The sequence below is a fragment of the Oncorhynchus tshawytscha genome, unplaced genomic scaffold (genome assembly GCF_018296145.1).
Source record: "Oncorhynchus tshawytscha isolate Ot180627B unplaced genomic scaffold, Otsh_v2.0 Un_contig_766_pilon_pilon, whole genome shotgun sequence".
Lineage (NCBI taxonomy): Eukaryota > Metazoa > Chordata > Actinopteri > Salmoniformes > Salmonidae > Oncorhynchus > Oncorhynchus tshawytscha.
This window is the reverse complement of record NW_024609833.1, coordinates 1,794,288-1,818,688: the sequence shown is the minus strand read 5'-3', so window position 1 is coordinate 1,818,688 and position 24,401 is coordinate 1,794,288. Positions and strand designations below refer to the sequence as shown.

The following is a 24,401-nucleotide window of genomic DNA, read 5'->3' as shown; positions in this document are numbered from 1 at the left end:
GCCTAGATTCAGCTTGTACCCTGAGATTGATCCAAACTTTTTAAGGCACTGTATATGATATACAGTAGAGCCTCAAAGATACCAATTTCAGAGTTACAGACTGACCGGTCAACCCAATGGGCCATATCAAATTCGGACATGTATTAAACAAAAAATATATACTTCTGCAGGTTACAGACACAGGTATTTGTATTTATTATGGATCCCCATTAGCTGCTGCACACACACTGTGTGTCTGTGCCAATGTTTGTGTTGCTTCACAGTCCCAGCTGTTCCATAAGGTGTTTTATAACAATTTTTACTGCTTGCGTCAGTTACTTGATGTGGAATAGAGTTCCATGTAGTCAAGGGATCTATGTAGTACTGTGTGCCTCCCATAGTCTGTTCTGGACTTGGGGACTGTGAAGAGACCTCTTGTGGGGTATGCATGGGTGTCCGAGCTGTGTGCAGTAGTTTAGACAGACAGCTCGGTGCATTCAACACGTCAATACCTCTCATAAATAAAAGTAGTGATGAAGTCAATCTCTCCTACACTTTCAGCCAGGAGAGATTAACTTGCATATTATTAATATTAGCTCTCTGTGTACATCCAAGGGCCAGCCGTGCTGCCCTGTTCTGAGCCAATTGCAATTTTCTTAAGTACTTTTTTGTGGCACCTGACCACACGACTAAACAGTAGTCAAGGTACGACAAAAATAGGCCCTGTAGGACCTGCCTGGTTGATAGTGTTGTTAAGAAGGCAGAGCATAGCTTTATTATAGACAGACTTCTCCCCATCTTAGCTACTACTGCATCAATATGTTTTGACCATGACTGTTTACAATCTAGGGTTACAAGAAGCAGTTTAGTCATCTCAATTTGCTAAATTTACACATGATTTATTACAAGATTCAGTTGAGGTTTAGGGTTTAGTGAGTGTTTTGTTCCAAATACAATGCTTATAGTTTTAGGGCTAACTTATTCCTTGTCACCCACTCTGAAACTAACTGCAGCTCTTTGTTGAGTGTTGCAGTAATTTCAGTCGCTGTAGTAGCTGACATGTATAGTGTTGAGTCATCCGCATACATAGACACTCTGGCTTTACTCAAAGTCAGTGGCATGTGGTTAGTAAAAAAAAAGTGAAAAAGCAAGGGGCCAACAGGTAACTTAGGCCCACAAGTACAAAAACACTTCCAACATTTAAATGAGTAGAAAACACGTGGTAAAGGCAATCCATATATTTCTAAAATGGTTCAATACAATTAAGTGAATTTTGAACATTTCAGTGTTCTGAACGACATATAGTGCATTCGGAAAGTATTCAGACCCCTTGACTTAATATAAAATTAATTAAATAAAACATTTTCCTCATCAATCTACACACAATACCCCATAATGACAAAGCAAAAACAAGATTTTAGATTTTTTTTAAAACAAACACCTCATTTACATAAATATTCAGACCCTTTGCTATGAGACCTGAAATTGATGTCAGGTGCATCCTGTTTCCACTGATCATCCTAGAGATGTTTCTACAACTTGGAGTCCACCTGTGGTAAATTAAATTGATTGGACATGACATGATTTGGAAAGGCACCTGTCTATATAAGGTCCCACAGTTGACAGTGCATGTCAGAGAAACAATCTGCTTGAGTGGTCAAAGGAATTGTCCGTAAAGCTCCGAGACAGGATTGTGGCAAGGCACAGATCTGGGGAAATGGTACCAAAACATTTCTGCAGCATTCAAGGTCCCCAAGAACACAGTGGCCTCTATCATTCTTAAATGGGAGAAGTTTGGAACCGCAAAGACTCCTCCTAGACCTGGCTGCCCGGCCAAACTGAGCAATCAGGGGAGAAGGGCCTTGGTCAGAGAGCTGACCCCGATGTTTACTCTGACAGAGCTCTAGAGTTCCTCTGTGGAGACGGGAGAACCTTCCAGAAGGACAACCATCTCTGCAGCACTCCACTAATCAGGCCTTTATGGTGTGGCTAGATAGAAACGACTCCTCAGTAAAAAGCACATAACAGCCTGCTTGGAGTTTGCCAAAAGGCACCTATCAGACCATGAGAAACCAATATTGAACTCCTTGGCCTGAATGCCAAACGTCACATCAGGAAGAAACTTGGCACCATCCCTAGGGTGAAACATGGTGGTGAGAGAATTACAGTATGCTGTGGGGATGTTTTTCAGCGGCAGGGACTGGGAGACTAGTCAGGATAGAGGGAAAGGTGAACGGAGAAAAGTACAGAGAGATCCTTGATGAAAACCTGCTCCAGAGCGCTCAGGACCTCAGACTGGGGCTAAGGTTCCCCTTCCAACAGAACAACGACCCTAAGCACACAGCCAAGACAACGCAGGAGTGGCTTCGGGACAGGTCTCAATGTCTGAGTGGCCCAGCCAAAGCCCAGACTTGAACCCGATCTAAAATCTCTGGAGACCTGAAAATAGCTGTGCAGCGACGCTCCTCATCCAATCTGACAGAGCTTGGATCTGCAGAGAATGGGAGAAACTCCCCAAATACACGTGTCAACTTGTAACGTCATACCCAAGAAGACTCGAGGCTCGAGGCACTGAGTAAAGGGTCTGAATAATTATGTAAATGTCATATTTTAGTTTGAAAAAATCTGTTTTTGCATTGTCATTATGGGATATTGTGTGTAGATTGATGAAGAAAAAAAACAATTTAATCAATTTTAGGGTAAGGCTGTAATTTAACAAAATGTGGAAAAAGTCAAGGGGTCTGAATACTTTCCGAATGCACTGTACACTTGTGTTTGTAGCTCTGAGGTTCTACACTGCTTTGCGCACTGAGGGACTGAGTTGCCTTACCTTTGCCGATCACCAGACCACACTTGTCTGCAAGTATCGTGTACGTGACCTCCTGCAGTCCCCCTGGTGAGCCCATGACCCAGTCCCCGCGGCCTCGTCCCCTTCCTCTTGGTCCTCCAGAACTTCCAAAGCCATCACGTTCCTGCTCCAATCACATGTAAGATAATGACGTTATTATCCCCATGGGGAAATTTTGTTTGTGGCATACATTAAAACAAATCATCAAGCATAGACAAATCAAGACAATTACAGACAATAAATACAATGAGAATAGAGTGCAGCGATGCATAATGATCCAACATTAAATTAAAACTTTTTACATACAGCAACGAGACACTCACCAGCTAGTACAGATATACCCTGGGTGCTTAACCCAAGCATGGAGTGACATTTATTGACAATGTCCTTCTGATTCCCTGATCCACCTCTACGCAGACGACACCATTCTATATACTTTCGGCCCGTCATTGGACACTGTGCTATCTAACCTCCAAACAAGCTTCAATGCCATACAACACTCCTTCCGTGGCCTCCAACTGCTCTTAAACGCTAGTAAAACCAAATGCATGCTTTTCAACCGATCGCTGCCTGCACCCGCATGCCCGACTACCACCCTGGATGGTTCCGACCTTGAATATGTGGACATCTATAAGTACCTAGGTGTCTGGCTAGACTGCAAACTCTCCTTCCAGACTCATATCAAACATCTCCAATCGAAAATCAAATCAAGAGTCGGCTTTCTATTCCGCAACAAAGCCTCCTTCACTCACGCCGCCAAGCTTACCCTAGTAAAACTGACTATCCTACCGATCCGACTTCAGCGATGTCATCTACAAAATGGCTTCCAACACTCTACTCAGCAAACTGGATGCAGTCTATCACAGTGCCATCCGTTTTGTCACTAAAGCACCTTATACCACCCACCACTGCGACCTGTATGCTCTAGTCGGCTGGCCCTCCTTACATATTCGTCGCCAGACCCACTGGCTCCAGGTCATCTACAAGTCCATGCTAGGTAAAGCTCCGCCTTATCTCAGTTCACTGGTCACGATGGCAACACCCATCCGTAGCACGCGCTCCAGCAGGTGTATCTCACTGATCATCCCTAAAGCCAACACCTCATTTGGCCGCCTTTCGTTCCAGTACTCTGCTGCCTGTGACTGGAACGAATTGCAAAAATCGCTGAAGTTGGAGACTTTTATCTCCCTCACCAACTTCAAACATCAGCTATCTGAGCAGCTAACCGATCGCTGCAGCTGTACATAGTCTATTGGTAAATAGCCCACCCATTTTCACCTACCTCATCCCCATACTGTTTTTATTTATTTACTTTTCTGCTCTTTTGCACACCAATATCTCTACCTGTACATGACCATCTGATCATTTATCACTCCAGTGTTAATCTGCAAAATTGTAATTATTCGCCTACCTCCTCATGCCTTTTGCACACATTGTATATAGACTCCCCCCTTTGTTTTCTACTGTGTTATTGACTTGTTAATTGTTTATTCCATGTGTAACTCTGTGTTGTCTGCTCACACTGCTATGCTTTATCTTGGCCAGGTCGCAGTTGCAAATGAGAACTTGTTCTCAACTAGCCTACCTGGTTAAATAAAGGTGAAATAAAAAAATAAAAAATAAGACATTTCAAACAATATATTAAAATACATGCCATGTAATATCTTATCAACCCTGATATCGTCTGTGCCTGCAAAGTCAACCAAAGGTATGACATATCTGTAAACTGTATTTGACTAGGAGTTGCAGATCGTATCTGCATATCTAAATGGTAATTCTCTTGTAATGGCCACCTGAGCAATACACGCCAGGAGACTCCAGCAACATAGGCCAAGTCCCAAATGACATCCTATTCCATAAGTAGTGCACTACTTTTGACCAGAGCAGTATGCAGGAAATAGGATGCCATTGGGACGCAGCCATGGGTCAAGAGGCAGCTTGGTTGGAAATAAATTGACTGGGAAATAAGAATCACAAGTGGTACGTGTGCTTGCTTGGCACATGAGTTTTGTGTTCTGTGCCGAGTGTGTGTGTGTTTGCTTGATGTTATGCGTTTGTGTGTGCACTCTACTTGTCCATAATGTGTGTGTTCTGTGCAATGTGTTCCTTGCTCTGAGTGTTTACTTGCAAGCTATTCATTCGTTCTGTCTTTGTGTGTGTACCTGTGCTGTTTGGGTGAGCTCGTTGATGAGTTGGACAGCGTGCTGACACCTGTCTGGTTGTCCCATCACTTGGGCGATGCGCTCTGGGCTGATGCCATCATCTGTTGGTGGGAGGGAGTAGGGTCAACACTAAGCTAACAGTGGTGACTGACAGCAGATACAGCCACACACCAACACACAGAAAGTCGCCTTTCCACATATATAATTGGTCATGGTACGATAAGAGACATGGCATACCCCAATATAATTCCAACTCTACCTTCGTTCATATGACACATCTGACATATGTTAACACGCACACACCTGGTTTGAATTGGATCCTCACTCCGGAATCTCCCTGGATCTTCTTGATCATCTCACCACTCCTGCCGATGACAATCCCCACTGCAAACCTGGGTACAGCCACCTGAAGGGAGGGATTGGCCTGAAGCATGTGAGCTCAAACATCAAGGGTGTGTTCAAAACGGCACCATAGTCATTGGTTGTGACATTCACTGGACGTCCTGTACATTGCATTCTTACATCCAAAGTACTTCCACCCAATCTTGACCCAAAGTCGTTTCGGCCACTGTGCAAGTCTCCCTGGTATTTGTCGCGGATGATCTCTATCACCAATTCCCGCGCTTGCTGTGAAGGGGAGAAGAAAATGGGATTCACGTGACGGTACATCCCAGAGGTGACTGAGATGGAATAACGGGATCTTCAAAGAGTAAAGAGTGACCACCTAATGCATTTTTCAAAGTGCAAAATGATCTGTATCACAAATCAGAAAAAGTCAAAATAATTGTCAACAGAAAGCCTCACTGGAATGTAGAGGAGGGTCTGTATTGGATTGAAAAGTGAGGATTTCTGCAAATAATTCTGCGTGCACCGTGACGGTCGACTGAAGCCGCACCCCACCCACTCTTCACTCACATGGACCTTGTAGGGATCCCCAGTGATTCTCAGGGGTTTGTCCACCCCGGTGGGCATGGGGCCGTCCTGGATCATCATCATCTTCACTCCTATTCTCTCCTAAGAAAGATCACACACAGTGAATGAATGTGTTGTGCAAGTTGTTTCCCTCTCAGTCAGCTGAACGCATCGCTTAGTTCATAGAACTGTGGTTATACGCGAAACCATCCTGGGACAAACAGAGCAGTTTCAGTGTAGAATCTTGCAATTGTTTCTAGCTTTGAACATTTGGAGCTATTATCTATTATGACCCCAATGCTGAAAGCTTAAGACTTTCATGTCCATGTCTTCCGTTTCCATCTATGACACTTGCAAGCAGTGCAGGGCTTGTTAGAAGGGAGTGTCACAAATCCGCACAGAATGACTGGGGAAAATGACTGGGGAAAATCAATTGATTCTCTAAAGAACATGACATCATACACAAAGATTGCCCTGATGTTTTCCTAAAACTTTCCAATAACCTTCTGACGCATTTTAATAATTTCAAAGCATACTTCCTTCAGAAAGAAATTTGGCATTACCTGATTTGATATAGCTTTGTGTTATTTTATCACTTTTATTGAGATAATGCCAAAAAGGCCAGCTTAAAAAAAAAATGATACCCCAAAGTATCCTAACATAGATAATTGAAGAGCTTGATGGTCCATGTTAATATTATCTTTAAAAAAATCTACATGTTTTACAGGACAGTAAATATCTTACAGAAAACACTTTTTAAAATATAGTTCAAATGGCATCTCTTGCAGGTACAACATTTTCAATTATAACAATAAGCTTTGCAAGTTGAAAAAGGTTAGCCTGGATCTCGGACTATAGGTTCCTGCTTTTAGATCTGCCTGACTGAATGAATCAAACCTCTTCTTCTTAGGGAAGCCAATATGAACCTGAGAAATATTGCTTTGATAGCCTAATCGTCATCTCAAAAAATAAAATATGTTTCCATGAAATATCCACTTTCAATGAATTAGGCCTGCTGTCCACAATTAATTGTATAACTAACACTGTTAGTTTTTAAAGGAGAATGTGATATCATGTATGAATCAACTTGCTTTTGTAACCTCCCCAACTCACCTTCTCCGATGGGTATGGCGACTCGCACACAATGAGGTAGTTTTACAAAAGTGGTTGCCTTAGAAATATTAGTGACTATCACTGACGCAGAGAGACACTAAGTAGGGAGAGTATGGAGAAACAAATCCTGTGCTAACAAGCCTCGTGAGCTTTGTGGTAATCCATACGAGGGAGATAACGAAAATGGTGAACATGGTACAAGGAACTGCCAAAATAAAGGAAACAGCAACAAGTGTCTTAATAGGGTGTTGGGCCACCACAAACCGCCAGAACAGCTTCAATGCGCCTTGGCATAAATTCTGTAAGTGTCTGGAACTCTATTGGAGGGATGCGACACCATTTTTCCATGAGAAATTCCATAGTTTTGTTGGTAAAGGAAAACACTCTCAGGTGCCACTCCAGAATCTCCCATAAGTGTTCAACTGGGTTGAGATCTGGTGACAGAGACGGCCGTGGCATATGGTTGACATCGTTTTCATGCTCATCAAACCATTCAGTGACCACTCTGTGGATGGGGCATTATGTTGAAAGAGACCACTCCCATCAGAATAGAAATGATTCACCATAGCCATTCTGAGTGATCACCTGCAACCTATGTAATTTATTGGCGATTACCTTTCCCTCTAAGGAGTTGAGTGGACCTAAACCATGCCAGGAAAATGCACCTGTCATGACGTTGCCCTCTTTGGGTACAGCAAGCCCCACCCCCCTCTCTCTGTCTCCTACACTCAGGCTGCTGCGACCTCAGCTCATAAATTCCTGGAGCAGATCATCTCCTCATGGCCACAGTATAGAGAGTTTTCACAGAGAGAAAAAAGGATTTTCTTCATCCTCACAAAACTTGACGTCCGAACAACATTTATGTTCTGGAGAAGGAATAACAGATCGGTGAAGAATCCAGCTACGAACTGTTCCGTTTGGTACAATTTTGTGAAACTCATGGGAGACAATATGGCCAAATTACCATAACACTGTTTATATAATAGCCTCAGTTATGAGGCTTGCATCTAATTGCTGTACAGGATGAATGAGGAATGATTAAACTATTTGTGAAATTATGGGATGCTATGTAATGATGTAATGTGAGAGAATCGTATTTCTGTGTAAAGTTTCACTTAAGTCACTGGCACGCCCCCATGAACACAGTTAGGACCTGGCGTCATGAGACAGCCTTTTTCTGCTCTTCCGAATAAAACCCCCACCGTGAGAATTTCTCAACAGACAATGTTTCTCTAAATTACGAGAGGACAAAAGGTTGCAGACCAGCTTACCTTGATAACGAGAGGGCCAAGGTTTGAGACCAGACTGCTGAATCTTTTAACCATCCCACATGATTAAGAATAAGTCTTTGATATTAACTACTAGTCTGCAGCTAGGAATTCGGTATCATTGAACGCAAAGACCGACAACCGCCGAAACATCTATCTATAACGACATGAATAAATGTCACTCTGAACTATCCATCTAACCGCGACAGAGAGAGGGCGGACAAACTCTTCAACAGAAACAAACTTTTCAACAGAGATCCCGACGACACACTGAGCGTAAATATTAGAGGTCGACCGATTAATCGGAATGGCATAACACTCGGAAATCGGTATATTTGGACACCAATTTTGGACACATTTATTTAACTAGGCAAGTCAGTTAAGAACACATTTTTTCAATAATGGCCTAGGAACAGTGGGTTACCTGCTTTGTTCAGGGGCAGAACGACAGATTTTTACCTTGTCAGCTCTGGGATTCAATCTTGCAACCTTACAGTTAACTAGTCCAACGCTCTAACCACCTGCCTCTCATTGCACTCCGTGAGGAGCATGCCTGTTACCCAAATGCAGTAAGATGCCAAGGTAAGTTGCTAGCTAGCATTAAACTCATCTTAAAAAAACAACCAATCAATCATAATCACTAGTTAACTACACATGGCTGATGATATTACTAGTTTATTTAGCGTGTCCTGCGTTACATATAATCGATGCAACGCAAGGGGATGATTTAACAAAAGCGCATTTGCGAAAAAAGCACAATCGTTTCACGACTGTACCTAACCATAAACACCAATGCCTTTCTTAAAATCAATACACAGAAGTATATATTTCTAAACCTGCATATTTAGCTAAAAGAAATCCAGGTTAGCAGGCAATATTAACCAGGTGAAATTGTCTCTTCTCTAGCGTTCATTGCACGCAGAGTCAAGGTATATGCAACAGTTTGGGCAGCCTGGCTCGTTGCGAACTAATTTGCCAGAATTTTACATAACTTTGAAGGTTGTACAATGTAACAGCAATATTTAGACTTAGGGATGCCACCCGTTAGATAAAATACAGAACGGTTCCGTATTTCACAGAAAAAAATTTACGTTTTATTTTCGAAATGATAGTTTCCAGATTCGACCATATTAATATTTCTGTGTGTTATTATATTATAATTAAGTCTATGATTTGATATTTGATAGAGCAGTCTGACTGAGCGGTGGTAGGCAGCAGCACATTCATAAGCATTCATTCAAATGAGACTAACGTGAGGTAAAATAAAGAATAAGTAATTCATCAGAAGACTAATTGATCAGATATTAAAATATCTGAAAAGTTATATTAGGAAAATTAAAACTTTGTAATCTGAATATTTTCCTTGGTGCCCCGACTTCCTAGTTAATTACATTTGCCTGATTAGTTCAACACGAAATGCTAATTACAAAGCATCTTTGATAAAAACTATAAGTCTTCAGTTAATGATAGTAAAGACATGACACACCCCACCGCAGGAGTTAAAGCAACAACAACAAAAATCCCATGACTGAAATTTAAATCCATCTCAGATCGATTGTCTGGGGCCAAGTTAACCTCCTTTTAATGTAAGAAAATCATGACTACCATGCTTTTAGGGAAAGAGGATCATTTTGTACATGTATTAAACCTGCGAGTTTGACCAATTCCAGGCCCCTTGCTTGGGGGTCCTCCCAGGGATCATTTTTATGTTGAAGGACTGAGAAGCTCAGTCCTGGTGTCTTATTTATTTATATTATTTTTCAAACAATAACCATACATAAACACAATAAATAGACAAAACACATATTTCTAACAACATCACACCTGCTCAGACCCACGTTCCCACCGCAACCATACAAATAAAATCGTATTTGTCACATGCGCCGAATACAACAGGTGTTGTTACTTACAAGCCCATAACCAACAATGAAGTTAATATTTTCTTAACTAAACAATAAAATAACAAAGAGGCTATATACAGGAGGTACCGGTACTCAGTCAATGTGCAGGGGTACAGGTTAGTTGAGGTATGTCTCACAACCACACTCATCCTTCATCCCCTGGAACATTCCATTGTTTGTAGCACTATGCCATATGGCCTTAAACCGAACTGTTAAATGTATATGTGTGCTACGGAGATAAATCTGATTCATCCACTGGCATAGTGATGGAGGATAATTTGATTTCCAGCTTTTAAGTACAGAAAAGTATCGTCCACCCCATTGGGTATCTCACCACACCCCCATATGCCATGTCTTGAAATATGCTGATTGTAAGTTTAATTGTAATCGGTCTTTGTAAAACTTCTGACAGCCAACTTTCTATGTCTGCCCATGACTTTTGGACTTTATAGCACTCCCAGAAGGCATGAATTATTGAGACCGTGCTAGTTTTACACTTCAATATGACACTGCCATTGTGCTGTAGAATTTGTGAATTTTGTTTCTTGTATAATACATTCTATACATTAGTTTATACTGGGTTCAGCATACATTTTCGTTAACTCTAATTTTGTTAGTTATGTTCCAACACTCCATCTTGTGCCTATATCAGTATATTTTAAGTCTTGATTCCAATAGTTAAACTTTTTTCTAGAGATTGTCAGTTGGATAGGATTTCTGCAAGGTTTGTATATATTGCCTATCATATACGTATCAAATAGGGTTCCATCAACATTGCTCTGATGTCCAAAAGATTTCAGGTGGAAATGTTTATATATATAACTTTTAAGTTGCATGTATTGGAAAATGTCTACCTTGGTCAGTCAAAAATTGCTTTTGAAATCTGTGACAGAAATAATTGAATTTCCTATTACTAAGTTATTTACGTTTTTTATGCCTTTATTTTTCCATGTGGGCCAATTCTGAAAAGCTATCCAAGGATTGTTTCATAGGGTTGTGTTTTTAGGGAATAATATTGGTTCTTGTAGAATACGTTTAATTTTCTTCCATATCGTTATAGCGTTATTAACTATGAAGTTGTTAATGTTCTGTGTGTGCTGGTAACTTACCAGCATTACCACTTTCCCAAATTGGATCCTTTGTTCTTACCCCCCAGGGCAATCAAATTTATCCCAGAGGCTGCTCCAAGATGCTGCTGGCGGAGAAGAGGTATTCGGAGTGGACTTCTAGTCCGACTCAGGAGGTGTGGTGTGCACACCATCCACCGCTTCAGAGTATATTACTTGCTAATGTTCCGTCTCTGGACAATAAAGTAGACGAGCTCAGGGCGAGGATCTCCGTCCAGAGAGACATCAGGGACTGTAACATACTGTGTTTCATAGAATCATGGCTCACTTGGGATATACTGTCGCCTCCATACAGCCAGGTGGGTTCTCAGTACATCGTGCAGACAGGAAAAAAGAAATCTCCGGGACGAAGAAAGGCGTGGTGTATGTTTCATGATAACATACAGAAACTCAAGTTCTTCTGTTCACCCAATCTAGAATACCTCAATCAAATGCCGACCGTATTACCTCCAAAGAAAATTCTCTTTGGTTAGTCACAGCCGTGTATATTCTCGCTCAAACCGATACCACGACGGCCCTCAAGGAACTACACTGGACTTTTTGCAAACTGGAAACCACATATCCTGAGGCTGCATTTATTGTAGCTGGGGATTTAACAAAGCAAATTTGATTAAAACACTACTGACGTTCTGTCAACACATTGACAGTAGTACTCGTTCTGGAAAAACACCTGACCACTGCTAATCCCCCTTTCGAGATGCCTACTAGGCTCTTCCCAGCCCTCCCTTTGGCAAATCAGATTGCGACTCCATTTTGCTCCTTCCCTCCTATAGGCAAAAACTCAAACAGGAAGTACCCGTGCTAAAGTCTTTTCAACGCTGGTTCAATCCATGCTTTAAGATTGTTTTGATCATGCGGACTGGGATATGTTCCGGGTAGCCTATGAGAATAACATTGGCGTTCCCACTGTGACTATTAAAACCTACCCAAACCAGAAACCGTGGAAATATGACAGCATTCACACAAAACTGAAAGGGTGAACCACCACATTTAGCCATGGCAAGGTGACTGGGAATATGGTGGAATACAAAACAGTGTAGTTGTTCCCTCCGTAAGGCATTCAAACAGGAAAAATGTCAGCAAAGAAAGTGGAGTTGCAATTCAAGACACGAGACGTATGTGGCATGGTCTACAGACAATCACGGATTACTAAGGGAAAACCAGTCACGGACACTGACGTCTTACTACTGGACAAGCTAAACACCTTCGCCCACTTTGAGGATAACACAGTACAACCGACGTGGCCGACATGTGAGTAAGACATTTACACGCGTTAACCCTCGCAGGTCTGCCGGCACAGACTGCTTCCCTAGCCGTATCCTCAGAGCATGAGCAGACCAGCTGGCTGGAGTGTTTATGGACATATTCAATCTCTCCCTGTCCCAGTCTGTTGTCCTCACTTGCTTCATGATGTCCAACATTGTTCCTGTACCCAAGAAAGCAAAGGCAACTGAACTAAAGTACTTTTCTACCGCTTTTGATACGGTAGAGTATTCCATTCTTATGGGCCGGCTAAGGAGTATTGGTGTCTCTAAGGGGTCTTTGGCCTGGTTTGCTAACTACCCCTCTCAAAGAATGCAGTGTATAAAGTCAGAACATCTGCTGTCTCCAAAGTTTCGATCCTAGGCCCCACGCTATTCTCAATTTACATCAACAACATAGCTCAGGCAGTAGGAAGCTCTCTCATCCATTTTTATATGCAGATGACACAGTCGTACACTCAGCTGGCCCCTCCCCGAATTTTGTGTTAAACACTCTACAACAAAGCGTTCTTAGTGTCCAACAAGCTTTTCTCTGCCCTTAAACTTGTTATGGACTAGGTCCCTGTGGCGGGATCAAATCAGCGGAAATTTTAGAGCGCAACCTATAGTTTTCGATAAAACTCAAACTTTCATTAAAACACACATACAAGGTACTGAATTAAAGCTACACTCGTTGTGAATCTAGCCACCAAGTCAGATTTGTAAAATGCTTTTCGGCGAAAGCATGAGAAGCTATTATCTGATAGCATGCACCCCCAGAATACCAGACCGTCAACAAAACAACAGATTTTGCGGTAGCCGGCGCTACCCAAAACGCAGAAATAAAATATAAAACATTCATTACCTTTGACGATCTTCTTTCTTGGCACTCCTATATGTCACATAAACATCACAATTGGGTCTTTTTCCCGATTAAATCCGTCATTGTATACCCAAAATGTGATTTGCTGAAGACCGGTCTGATCCAGAAAAATGCCCCTTTACAAGACGCAACGTAACTTTTTAAAATTACAAAAGTTGCCTATAAACTTTTACAAATCACTTCAAACTAACTTATCTAAACCAACTTTAGGTATTAATAAACGTTAATAATCAATCAAATTGATCACGGGGCGATCTGTATTCGAAAGCAGCAAGTCTTGAAATCATACTCCATGTTTTCACTTTCATAACATCCTGTGGTGAGCCCCAAGAAAGGAAGTGCCTATACGTCACCAAACCAAGGATAAAGCAGCCCCAAAATGCCAGCACTGGCGACATCGTGTGGAAGCTGTAGGCATTTACAGGGGATCCCCATGTATTTTCTTCAGCCTTAGACAATACATTGACTGGCAGATGAATAATTATTTTTGTGTTTTTGGTGAACAGTTTTTCGAAGGATTTTGACTCCTAAACACGTTCTGTTATAGCCACAGACACGATTTAACCAGTTTTAGAGACTTCAGAGTGTTTTCTATACACACACACTTATCATATGCATATACTATATTCCTGGCATGAGTAGCAGGACGCTGAAATGTTGCGCGATTTTTAACAAAAAGCTGCGAAAATTCGCAGCCTCCTTAATTAACCTTGTTCTGAACCCCTCGAAAATAAAGGTCATGTGGTTTAGAGCTTGAGGTAGTCACCTCATACAAGTACTTGGGAGTATGGCTAGATGGTACACTGTCCTTCTCTCTGCACATATCAAAGCTGCAGGCTAAAGCTAAATCTAGACTTGGTTTCCTCTATTGTAATCGCTACTCTTTCACCCCAGCTGCCAAACTAACCCTGATTCAGATGACCATCCTACTCATGCTAGATTACGGAGATGTAATTTATAGATCGGCAGGTAAGGTTGCTCTAAGCGGCTAGATGTTCTATACCATTCGGACATCAGATTTGCCACCAATGCTCCTTATAGAACACATCACTGCACTCTATACTCCTCTGTAAACTGGTCATCTCTGTACACCCGTCGCAAGACCCACTGGTTGATGCTTATTTATAAAACCCTCTTAGGCCTCACTCCCCCCTTTCTGAGATATCTACAACAGCCCTCATCCAACACCCGTTCTGCCAGTCACGTTCTGTTAAAGGTCCCCAAAGCACACACATCCCTGGGTCGCACGTCTTTTCAGTTCGCTGCAGCTAGCGACTGGAACGAGCTGCAACAAAACACTCAAACTGGACAGCTTTATCTCAATCTCTTAATTCAAAGACTCAATCATGGACACACTGACAGTTCTGGCTATGTTGCGTCATGTATTGTTGTTTTCTACCTTCTTGCCCTTTGTGCTGTTATCTGTGTTGACTAATGTGTGTACCATGTTGTTGTCATGTGTTGCTACCATGCTGCTACCACGCTGTGTTGTCATGTGTTGCTGGCTTGCTATGTTGTTGTCTTAGGTCTCTCTTTATGTAGTGTTGTTTCTCATCATGATGTCTGTTTTGTCCTATATTATTATTTTTACCCCAGCCCCCATCCCCGCCAGAGGCCTTTTGGTAGGATGTCATTATAAATTAGAATTTGTTCTTAACTTACTTGCCTAGTTAAATAAAGTTGAAATAAAAATAAAAATGACTATCACCCCATAGCACTCACTTGTGACTTCCTGATGTGCCACTCCCAGGTGGTGAAGGTAGGAAACAACACCTCCAGTTCGCTGATCCTCAACACAGGGGGCACACAAGGGTGCATGCTCATCCCCCTCCTGTACTCCTTGTTCACCAATGACACCGTGGCCAAGCATGCCTACTTCAACATCAACAAAACAAAGGAGATGATCGTGAACTTCAGGAAACAGCAGAGGGAGCACGCCCCTATCCACATCGACAGGACTGCAGTGGAGAAGGTGGAAAGCTTCAAGTTCCTTGGTGTACACATCACTGACAATCTGAAACGGTCCACCCACACAGACGGGAGGCTGAAGAAATTCACTAACTTTTACAGATGCACAATTGAGCGCATCCTATCGGGCTGTATCACCGCATGGCAACTGCATCGCCCGCAACCGCAGAGCTCTCCAGAGGGTGGTGCGGTCTGCCCAATGCATCACTGTGGGCACACTGCTTGACCTCCAGGACACCTACAACACCTGATGGATGTCACAGGAAGGTCGCAAAGATCATCAAGGATAACAACCACCTGAGCCACTGCCTGTTCACCCCACTATTATCCAGCAGGCGATGTCATTACAGGTGCATCAAAGCTGGGACAGAGGGACTGAAAAACAGCTTCTGTCTCAAGGCCATCAGAATGTTAAAAAGCCATCATTAGCACGCTACCACCCGGTTACTCAACCCTGCACCTTAAGAGGCTGCTGCTTTATGAACATAGAATCACTGGCCACTTTAATAATGGAACATTAGTTACCTTAATGATGTTTACATACTGCTTTACTCATCTCATGTGTATATACTGTATTCTATTCTACTGTATTTTTGTCAATATCACTCCGACATTGCTCGTCTTAATATTTATATATTTCTGAACTTTTACTTTTAGACTTGTGTGTACTGGTAGATACTCCTGCACTGTGGGAGCTAGGAACACAAGCATTTCGCTATACCCGCAATAATATAAAAAAGAAAATGTGTATGTGACCAATACAATTTGATTTGAAAATAGACTTAAAGGTTCACAGGATTAGCATGCACATCTTCAATATGTACTGATTGTTCCTCTTTAGTTCATTTAACAATATATTGCAAATAAACGCTTGGGTGGTGAGTTGACACAATTCCAAGTCCGGAAAGTTAGGAAGATGTAAAACTTATTTTATTCTATGGAGTTTATCTTGCCCACATAAAGTATGTTATAGCAGAGTTTACTTTTTTAAAGAATGTCTTTGGTAGAGGTAATTGATATTACAGAGAATAAATATAAAAACGTTTGAATGAATGCCATTCTGAAGAGGTTTATTCTAACAGTAAGATTCATGGGAAGATTGTTTCACTTAACTAGATCTGCTTTCATCCTGTTGAGTAATGGGATCAAGTTACCTTTAAATATTTATTGTTTGTTGTCACTTGTTAAACATCATAAGTGTTAGATATTTTATGTGGTCCATGAGATATTATTTTTCCTAATGCCATTATTTCATTTTTTCCCCATGTAAATTTTATATCCTGAGATTTTAGAGTTCTGAAAGTTTTCAAAATTAGTCAGGTATATCAGGAGATCGTCGGCAAATAAATGTAGTTTATATTCATGTTTACCAATACTCTGTTAATACCTGTTATGTTTGGGTCCTGTCTCAGTTCAATTGCCAAAGCAAACATGAGGGGGGAGAGAAGACATCCCCTGTCTTGTGCCCCTTTCTAAACCAAATTCATCAGATAATGTACTATTGGTTTATATTTTTGCTTATGGATATTTATATAATATTTTTATGAAACGTATTGTTTCAGCTGGAAAGTTGAAGGTTTCCAAAGTTTTGAATAGAAAAAAGGCCATTCAAGATGGTTGAAAGCAGTGTTACGAGTCTGTTCTTGAAACGACAGAGTGTCTTGGTCACGTCTCGGTGTCAGAAACATTTGTACTCGGTCTTGACTATTTTCTTCTCGAGACCAGCCGAGATCAGTAAAAAACTAAATTATCAATTTCCATTCAGTCAGAGAAAAAAGACGCTTTGCCAGGCCAAATATACACTCCTTTCTTGAAACATTAATATCTTAAGTCTTCATATCTACACTGAACAAAAATACAAACTCAACATGTAAATGTTTGTCCCATGTTATATGAGCTGAAAAAACATGCCAGAAATGTTCCATAAGCACAAAAAGCTTATTTCTCTCAAATGTTGTGCACAAATTTGTTTTACATCCCTACTAGTGAGTATTTCTCCAGGAATGCCGGCCAGAGCAGTTGCCAGACAATTGAATGTTAATTTCTCTACCATAAGCTGCCTCTAACGTCGTCTTAGAAAATGTGGCAGTATGTCCAACTGGCCTCACAACCGCTTGCATCGTGTGAGCGACCGGATTGCTGATGTCAACAATGTGAACAGAGTGCCCCATGGTGGCAGTGGGATTACGGTATGGACAGGCATAAGCTACAGACAACAAACAAATTAGCATTTTATTGATGTCCATTTGAATGCACAGAGAGACCGTGACGAGATACTGAGGCCCATTTTCGTGCCATTCATCCGCCGCCATCATCTCATGTTTCAGCATGATAATGCACAGCCCCATGTCGCAAGGATCTGTACACAAATCCTCGAAGCTGAAAATGTCCCAGTTCTTATATGGTCTGCATACTCACGAGACATGTCACCCATTGAGCATGTTTGGGATGCTCTGAAATGACAAGTATGACAGCGTGTTCCAGTTCCCGCCAATATCCAGTAACTTCGCACAGCCATTGAACAGGAGTGGGGCAACATTCCACAGAGGGAAAAAAAAAATAGTAGACCACAAGTCTGGTTCATCCTTGGGAGCAATTTACAAACACCTGAAGATACCACTTCCATCTGTACAAAAAAATAGAACACAAGTATAAACACCATGGGACCATGCAGCCCTCATACCGCTCAGGAAGGAGATGTGTTCGGTCTAATAGAGATGAAAGTACTTTGGTGCGAAATGTGCAAATCAATCCCAGAACAACAGCAAAGGACCTTGTGAAGATGCTGGAGAAAACAGGTACAAAAGTATCTATATCCACAGTAAAAAGAGTCCAATATCGACATAACCTGAAAGGCCGCTCAGCAAGGAAGAAGCCACTGCTCCAAAACCGCCATAAGAAAGCCATACTACGGTTTGCAACTGCACACGGGGACAAAGATCGAACTTTTTGGAGAAATGTCCTCTGGTCTGATGAAACAAAAATAGAACTGTTTGGCCATAATGACCATCGTTAGGTTTGGAGGAAAAAGGGGGAGGCTTGCAAGCTGAAGAACACCATCCCAACCGTGAAGCACAGGGGTGGCAGCATCATGTTGTGGGGGTACTTTGCTGCAGGAGGGACTGGTGCACTTCACAAAATAGATGGCATCATGAGGTAGGAAAATTATGTGAATATATTGAAGCACATCTCAAGATATCAGTCAGGAAGTTAAAGCTTAGTCGCAAATGGGTCTTCCAAATGGACAATGACCCCAAGCATACTTCCAAAGTTGTGGCAAAATGGCTTAAGAACAACAAAGTCAAGGTATTGGAGTGTTCATCACAAAGCCCTAACCTCAATCCAATAGAAAATATGTGGGCAGAACTGAAAAAGCGTGTGCGAGGGAGGAGTCCTACAAACCTGACTCAGTTACACCAGCTCTGTCACGAGGAATGGGCCAGAATTCACCCAACTTATTGTGGGAAACTTGAGGAAGGCTACCCGACATGTTTGACCCAAGTTAAACAATTTAAAGGCAATGCTACCAAATACTAATTGAGTGTATGTATGTAAACTTCTGACCCACTGGGAATATGATGAAAGAAATAAAAGCTGACATAAACCACTACTATTATTCTGACATTTCACATTCTTAAAATAAAGTGGTGAACCTAACTGACCTCAGACAGGGAATTTTTCATGGATTAAATGTCAGTAATTGTGCAAAACTGAGTTTAAATGTATTTGGCTAAGGTGTATGTAAACTTCCGACTTCAATTGTATATATTGTATCTTTGTCTATGCCGCTCTGACACCATTCCTTAGATTTGTGTGCATTGGGTAAATGTTGTGAAATTGTTACATATTACTGCACTGTCGAAGCTATAAACACAAGCATTTTGCTACACCTGTAAAAACATCTGCTAAACACGTAAATGTTACCAATAACATTTTATTTTAAAGTACAGCGCAAATAAGCAACTTGAAACGACAGTTCAACATTACTTTCTGAAAATTTCGAGAACATTTAAAGTTTCTTGAAATGCAGACGCAAAAGCATCAAGCGCTATGATGAAACTGGCTCTCATGAGGACCGCCACAGGAAAAGAAGAAAAAGAGTTTACTCTGCTGCAGAGGATAAGTTCATTAGAGTTACCAAACTCAGAAATTTCAGCGCAAATAAATGCTTCACAGAGTTCAAGAAACGGACACATCTCAACAGCACCTGTTCAGAGGAGACTGCGTGAATCAGGCCTTCATGGGTCGAACTGCTGCAAAGAAACCACTACTGAAGGACACCAGTCATAAGAAGAGACGTGCTTGGGCCATGAAACACAAGCAATGGACATTAGACCAGTGGAAATCTGTTCTTTGGTCTGATGAGACCAAATTTGAAATTTTTGGTTCCAACCACCATGTCTTTGTGAGACGCAATATAGGTGAAAGGATGATCTCCGCATGTGTGGTTCACACTGTGAAAATTGGTGTCGGGGTGCTTTGCTGGTGTCAGTGATATATTAAAAATTCAAGGCACACTTAACGAGCATGGCTACCACAGCATTCTGCAGCGATACGCCATCCCATCTGGTTGGCGCTTAGTGAGACTATCATTTGTTTTTCAACAGGACAATGACCCAACACATCTCCAAGCTGTGTAAGGGCTATTTGACCAAGGAGGAGAGTGATGGAGTGCTGCATCAGATGACCTGGCCTCCACAATCACCCGACCTCAAACCCAGATGGTTTGGGATGAATTGGACTGCAGAGTGAAGGAAAAGCAGCCAACAAGTGCTCACCATATGTGGGAACTCTTTCAAGACTATTGGAAAAGCATTCCAGGTGAAGCTGGTTGAGAGAATGCCAAGAGTGTGCAAAGCTGCCATCAAAGCAAAGTGTGGCTACTTTGAATGATTTAAAATCTATAATACATTGATTTGTTAAACACTTTTTTGGTTAGGACATGATTCCATGTGGGTTATTTCATAGGTTTGATGTTTTCACAATTATTCTACAATGTAGAAAATAGTATAAAGACAGAAAAACCCTTAAATGAGTAGGTGTGTCCAAGGTGTAGGAACTGTATGTGTAATGTTAAAGCTGATCTCCCCCTTTGGGATAAAATATTAAATTTGGCCTTTCCAGTTCCTTTTTTGTCATTTAGCAGATGCTCTTGTCCAGAGCAACTTACAGTTGCTTATCTTAAGATAGCTAGGTGGGACAACCACATATCACAGGAAGAGAAAGTACATTTTTCCTCAATGACGTAGCTATCAGTACAGTCAGAGCTATAAGTGTGGGGGGAGGGGGTGTCAAGTGCAAGTGCTGGTGAGGGGGAGCATTATTTAAGATACTGTTTGCAGAGGTAGGGTTTTAGATGTTTAGGATAGGGAGGAGACTCTGCTGTCCTAGCTTCAGGGGGAAGCTGGTTCCACCATTGGGGTGCCAGGAGAGAGAAAAGCTTAGACTGTGCTGAGCAGGAGCTGCCCTCCCATAAGGGTTGGAGGGCCAAGAGACCTGAGGTGGCAGAACGGAGTGCCCGGGTTGGGGAATAGGGTTTGAGCATAGCCTGAAGATAGGGACGGGCAGTTCCCTCTTGCTGTTCTGTAGGTAAGCACCGTGGTCTTGTAGCGGATGCAAGCTTCGACTGGAAGCCAGTGGAGTGTGCGGAGGAGAGGGGTGACATGAGAGAACTTGGCAAGGTTGAAAATCAGGCGGGCTGCAGTGTTCTGGATAAGTTGCAGGGGTTTGATGGCACAAGCGGGGAGCCCAGTCAACAGCGAGTTGGAGTAATCTAGCCAGGTGAGGACAAGTGCCTGGATTAGGACCTGCAACGCTTCCTGTATGATGTAGGGTCGTACTCTATGGATGTTGAAGAGCATGAACCTGCAGGAGTGGGTCACTGCTTTGATGTTTGTAGAAAACGATAGGGTGTTTGTCCAGGGTCACACCAAGGTTATTTTTTACTCTGGGAGAATGACACTGTGGAGTTGTCAATTGTGATGGAAATGGTCTTTGAGCGTGCAGGCCTTCCCCGGGAGGAAGAGCAGTTCCGTCTTGTCAAGCTTGAGGTTGAGGTGGTGGGCCGACATCCAAGCTGAGATATCTGCCAGGCATGCAGAGATGCGTGTAGCCACCTGGGTGTCAGAAGGGGGGGTAGTAGTTGAGTGTCATCTGCATAGCAATGAAAGGAGAGACCATGTGAGGATATGACGGAGCCGAGTGACTTGGTGTATAGAGGAGAACTGAGCACTGGAGGCGAGAGTACGTGGTGCAGACACACGTCACCTGGTAGGAGCGGCCTGTCAGGTAGGTTGCAATTCAAGAGTGTTCAGAGCCTGAGATGCCCAGCCCTGAGAGGGTGGAGAGGAGGATTTGATGGTTCACGGTGTCGAAGGCAGCGGATAGATCTAGAAGGATGAGAACAGAGAGAGAGAGTCAGCTTTGGCAGTGCAGAGAGCCTCTGGGACACAGAGAAGAGCAGTCTCAGGTGAGGGTCAAGAAGATCGTTCTGAGAGAGATAATGAGAAAGTTGGTGTTGGTTTCTTGAGGAGGGGAGGAACTTTGGACATTTTGAAGTCAAGAGGGGACAGAGCCAGTGGTCAGGGATGAGTTGATGAGGGAAGTGAGGAATGGGAGAAGGTCTCCAGAGATGGTCTTGAGAAGGGAGGAGGGGATGTGGTCAAGTGGGTAAGTTGTCAGGCGGCTAGACCTCAGGATGTCATCTGGAGAAAGAGGTCAAGGTGTAGGGTTGATCTGTGTGAGTGAATTTGTCAAGCTTTTTTCCAAAGTGGTTGACAAAGTCGTCCACAAAGAGGGGGGGGGGGCGGATTAAGGAGGGAGGAGAAGGTGTAAAATCCTTTCCTAGGGTTTGAGGCAGAAGCTTGACATTTAGAGTGGTGGAAAGGGGCTTTCGTAGCGGATACAGAGGAAGAGAATGTAAAGAGGGGGAGTGAAAGGATGATAGGTCCTCCGGAAGTTTAGTTTTCATTCACTTTCGCTCAGTGGCCAGCAGCCCTGTTTTGTAAGCTCGCAATAGGTCACTCAGCCACGGAGCAGGACGGAAGGGCCAAGCCAGGCCGGGAAGAAAGGGGACAGTGCGAGTCATAGGATGCGGAGGAGGAGAGTAGGGTCGAAGAGGCAAAATCAGGAAACAGGAGGGAGAAGGATTTGGCAGAAAGGAGAGATGATAGGATAGAAGAGGAGAGACTGGTGGGAGAGAGAGAGTGAAGATTGCAACGGCGCATGACCATCTGGGTAGGGGGTGAGTGGTTTGTGTTGGAGAAAAGAGAGACAGAAAAGGAAACAAAGTAGTGATCAGAGAGCTGGGGGGGTTGCAGCAAGATTAGTAGGAAAGCAGTCTCTAGCAAAGATGAGGTCAAGAGAGGCAAGGACGGGAAAGAGAGTTGGAAAGAAATGAATCAAAGGCAGACGTCGGTAGGTTGATATCGCCAGGTACGAGGAGCGGTGAGCCATCGTCAGGAAATTAGGTTATCAAGGTGTAAAGCTCATTGAGGAACTCTCCAAGGGCACCTGGTGGGCGATAAATCGCAATAATGTTAAGCTTGAATGGACAAGTAACAGTATGGAATTCATATGAGGAGATGGACAGGTGAGAGGGAGAAAAGAGAAAATCTTCGCTTCGGAGAAATGAGTAGACCTGTGCCCCGACGACCAGATGCTCTCGGACTACGAGAGAAAACATGGTCAGATGAAGAAAGAGCAGCTGGAGTAGCAGTGTTCTCTGGGGTGATACATGTCTCCGTCAGGGCAAAAAGTCAAGGGCCTAAAGGGCAGTATAGGCTGAGATGAACTCCGCGTTCTTGACCGCAGATCGGCAGTTCCAAATGCTGCCAGAGACCCGGAATTCCAAATGGGTTGCGCACGCACGATACACTAAATTAGAAGGTTTGCAACCAAGGGGTGGAGAGCGTCTGTAAAGCCTACAGGGAGAGGTGTAAACAGGTATAGAAAACACACACATGGTTGACTAAGCTACAAAAGAGCAAAATGAAATAATCCGTAATTAACTATGTAAGATACTCAAGTGAGGGACTGGTGTGGAGCATTCCTCTGTTCCCTTCCACGAACACCTCGGCAGAACCGTCTTTGTTTCAGCGACAATGACCGCCACGCCATGACCGCCACTTACAGCTCCCGCTGAGAACCCAGGAGAGACTGAAGAACTAACTAATTGCTAATTCCCTAGCAGAGGTAGAGAGCACACCGCCCTGTACTAACTGCGGATTGTCTGGGAGACGTGAAACCGCTCCCCCTCCAATACAGCCACTGATTACCAAAACAAGTCACAAATTGCACTGCCCCTTGATCCTGGTTGATGTGTAAAAAACTATCTGCAAATTGTGAGCAGTCAGCAGTTCCCACACCAAGTAGGCCAATGGGAAAACAGGCATCACTTAAAGTAGATGGCCCAAGCTAGCAAAAATACAGTACTAGGCCAAAGAAGATAAAAATGATACTTATCACTCCTGGAGGAGATATCAGGAGTGCTCTAGCTATAGCCCATAGAAACACATTGAATAACACATTCATAAATGGAAGAGAAAAATACAGTCAAAAAATCAATCATAAGCAATAAGGTTTTGAAGTGTATGTCCTATACAGTATCTAGGAGAATATTTTTGTTTTTTGAAAACATATTTTACCCCTTATTTTTGTTAGCACAAGACGAGTCCCGTGACACTAATGGGAGACTTAGAGATGAGAGTCTCCCCATTCCACAATGGGGTCATATATTACACTGAACAAAAATATAAACACAATGTGTTATTAAGTGTTGGTCCCATGTTTCCTGAGCTGAAATAAAGATCCCAGAAATTTGTCATACACACAAAAAGCTTATTTCTCTCAAATTTGTGCACAAATTTGTTTACACCCCTGTTAGTTAGCATTTCTCCTTTGCCAAGATAACCCATCCACCTGACAGGTGAGGCATATCAAGAAGTTGATTAAAACAGCATGATCATGGTAATTGGGGTTCTCCAAGATCTGATGCTACT

At 42.6% G+C, this 24,401-nt stretch overlaps 1 protein-coding gene across 16 annotated transcripts in view; it reads right to left on the bottom strand.

Moving 5' to 3' along the window:
- The window catches only part of LOC112248903 (far upstream element-binding protein 3), a 92,766-nt gene that overhangs the window by 36,619 nt on the left and 31,746 nt on the right, over positions 1–24,401 (bottom strand). For 13 of the 16 annotated variants that reach the window (XM_024418327.2, XM_042319566.1, XM_042319568.1 and 10 more), the window contains 5 exons: positions 5,905–6,003; positions 5,512–5,616; positions 5,293–5,395; positions 4,990–5,090; positions 2,810–2,954 (listed from right to left, as the gene is read on the bottom strand). In XM_024418327.2, coding sequence (XP_024274095.1) covers positions 2,810–2,954; positions 4,990–5,090; positions 5,293–5,395; positions 5,512–5,616; positions 5,905–6,003 — 553 coding nt within the window. The remainder of the gene's footprint in view (positions 1–2,809; positions 2,955–4,989; positions 5,091–5,292; positions 5,396–5,511; positions 5,617–5,904; positions 6,004–24,401) is intronic. The other 3 variants (XM_042319563.1, XM_042319569.1, XM_042319570.1) reach the window with 1 other exon arrangement.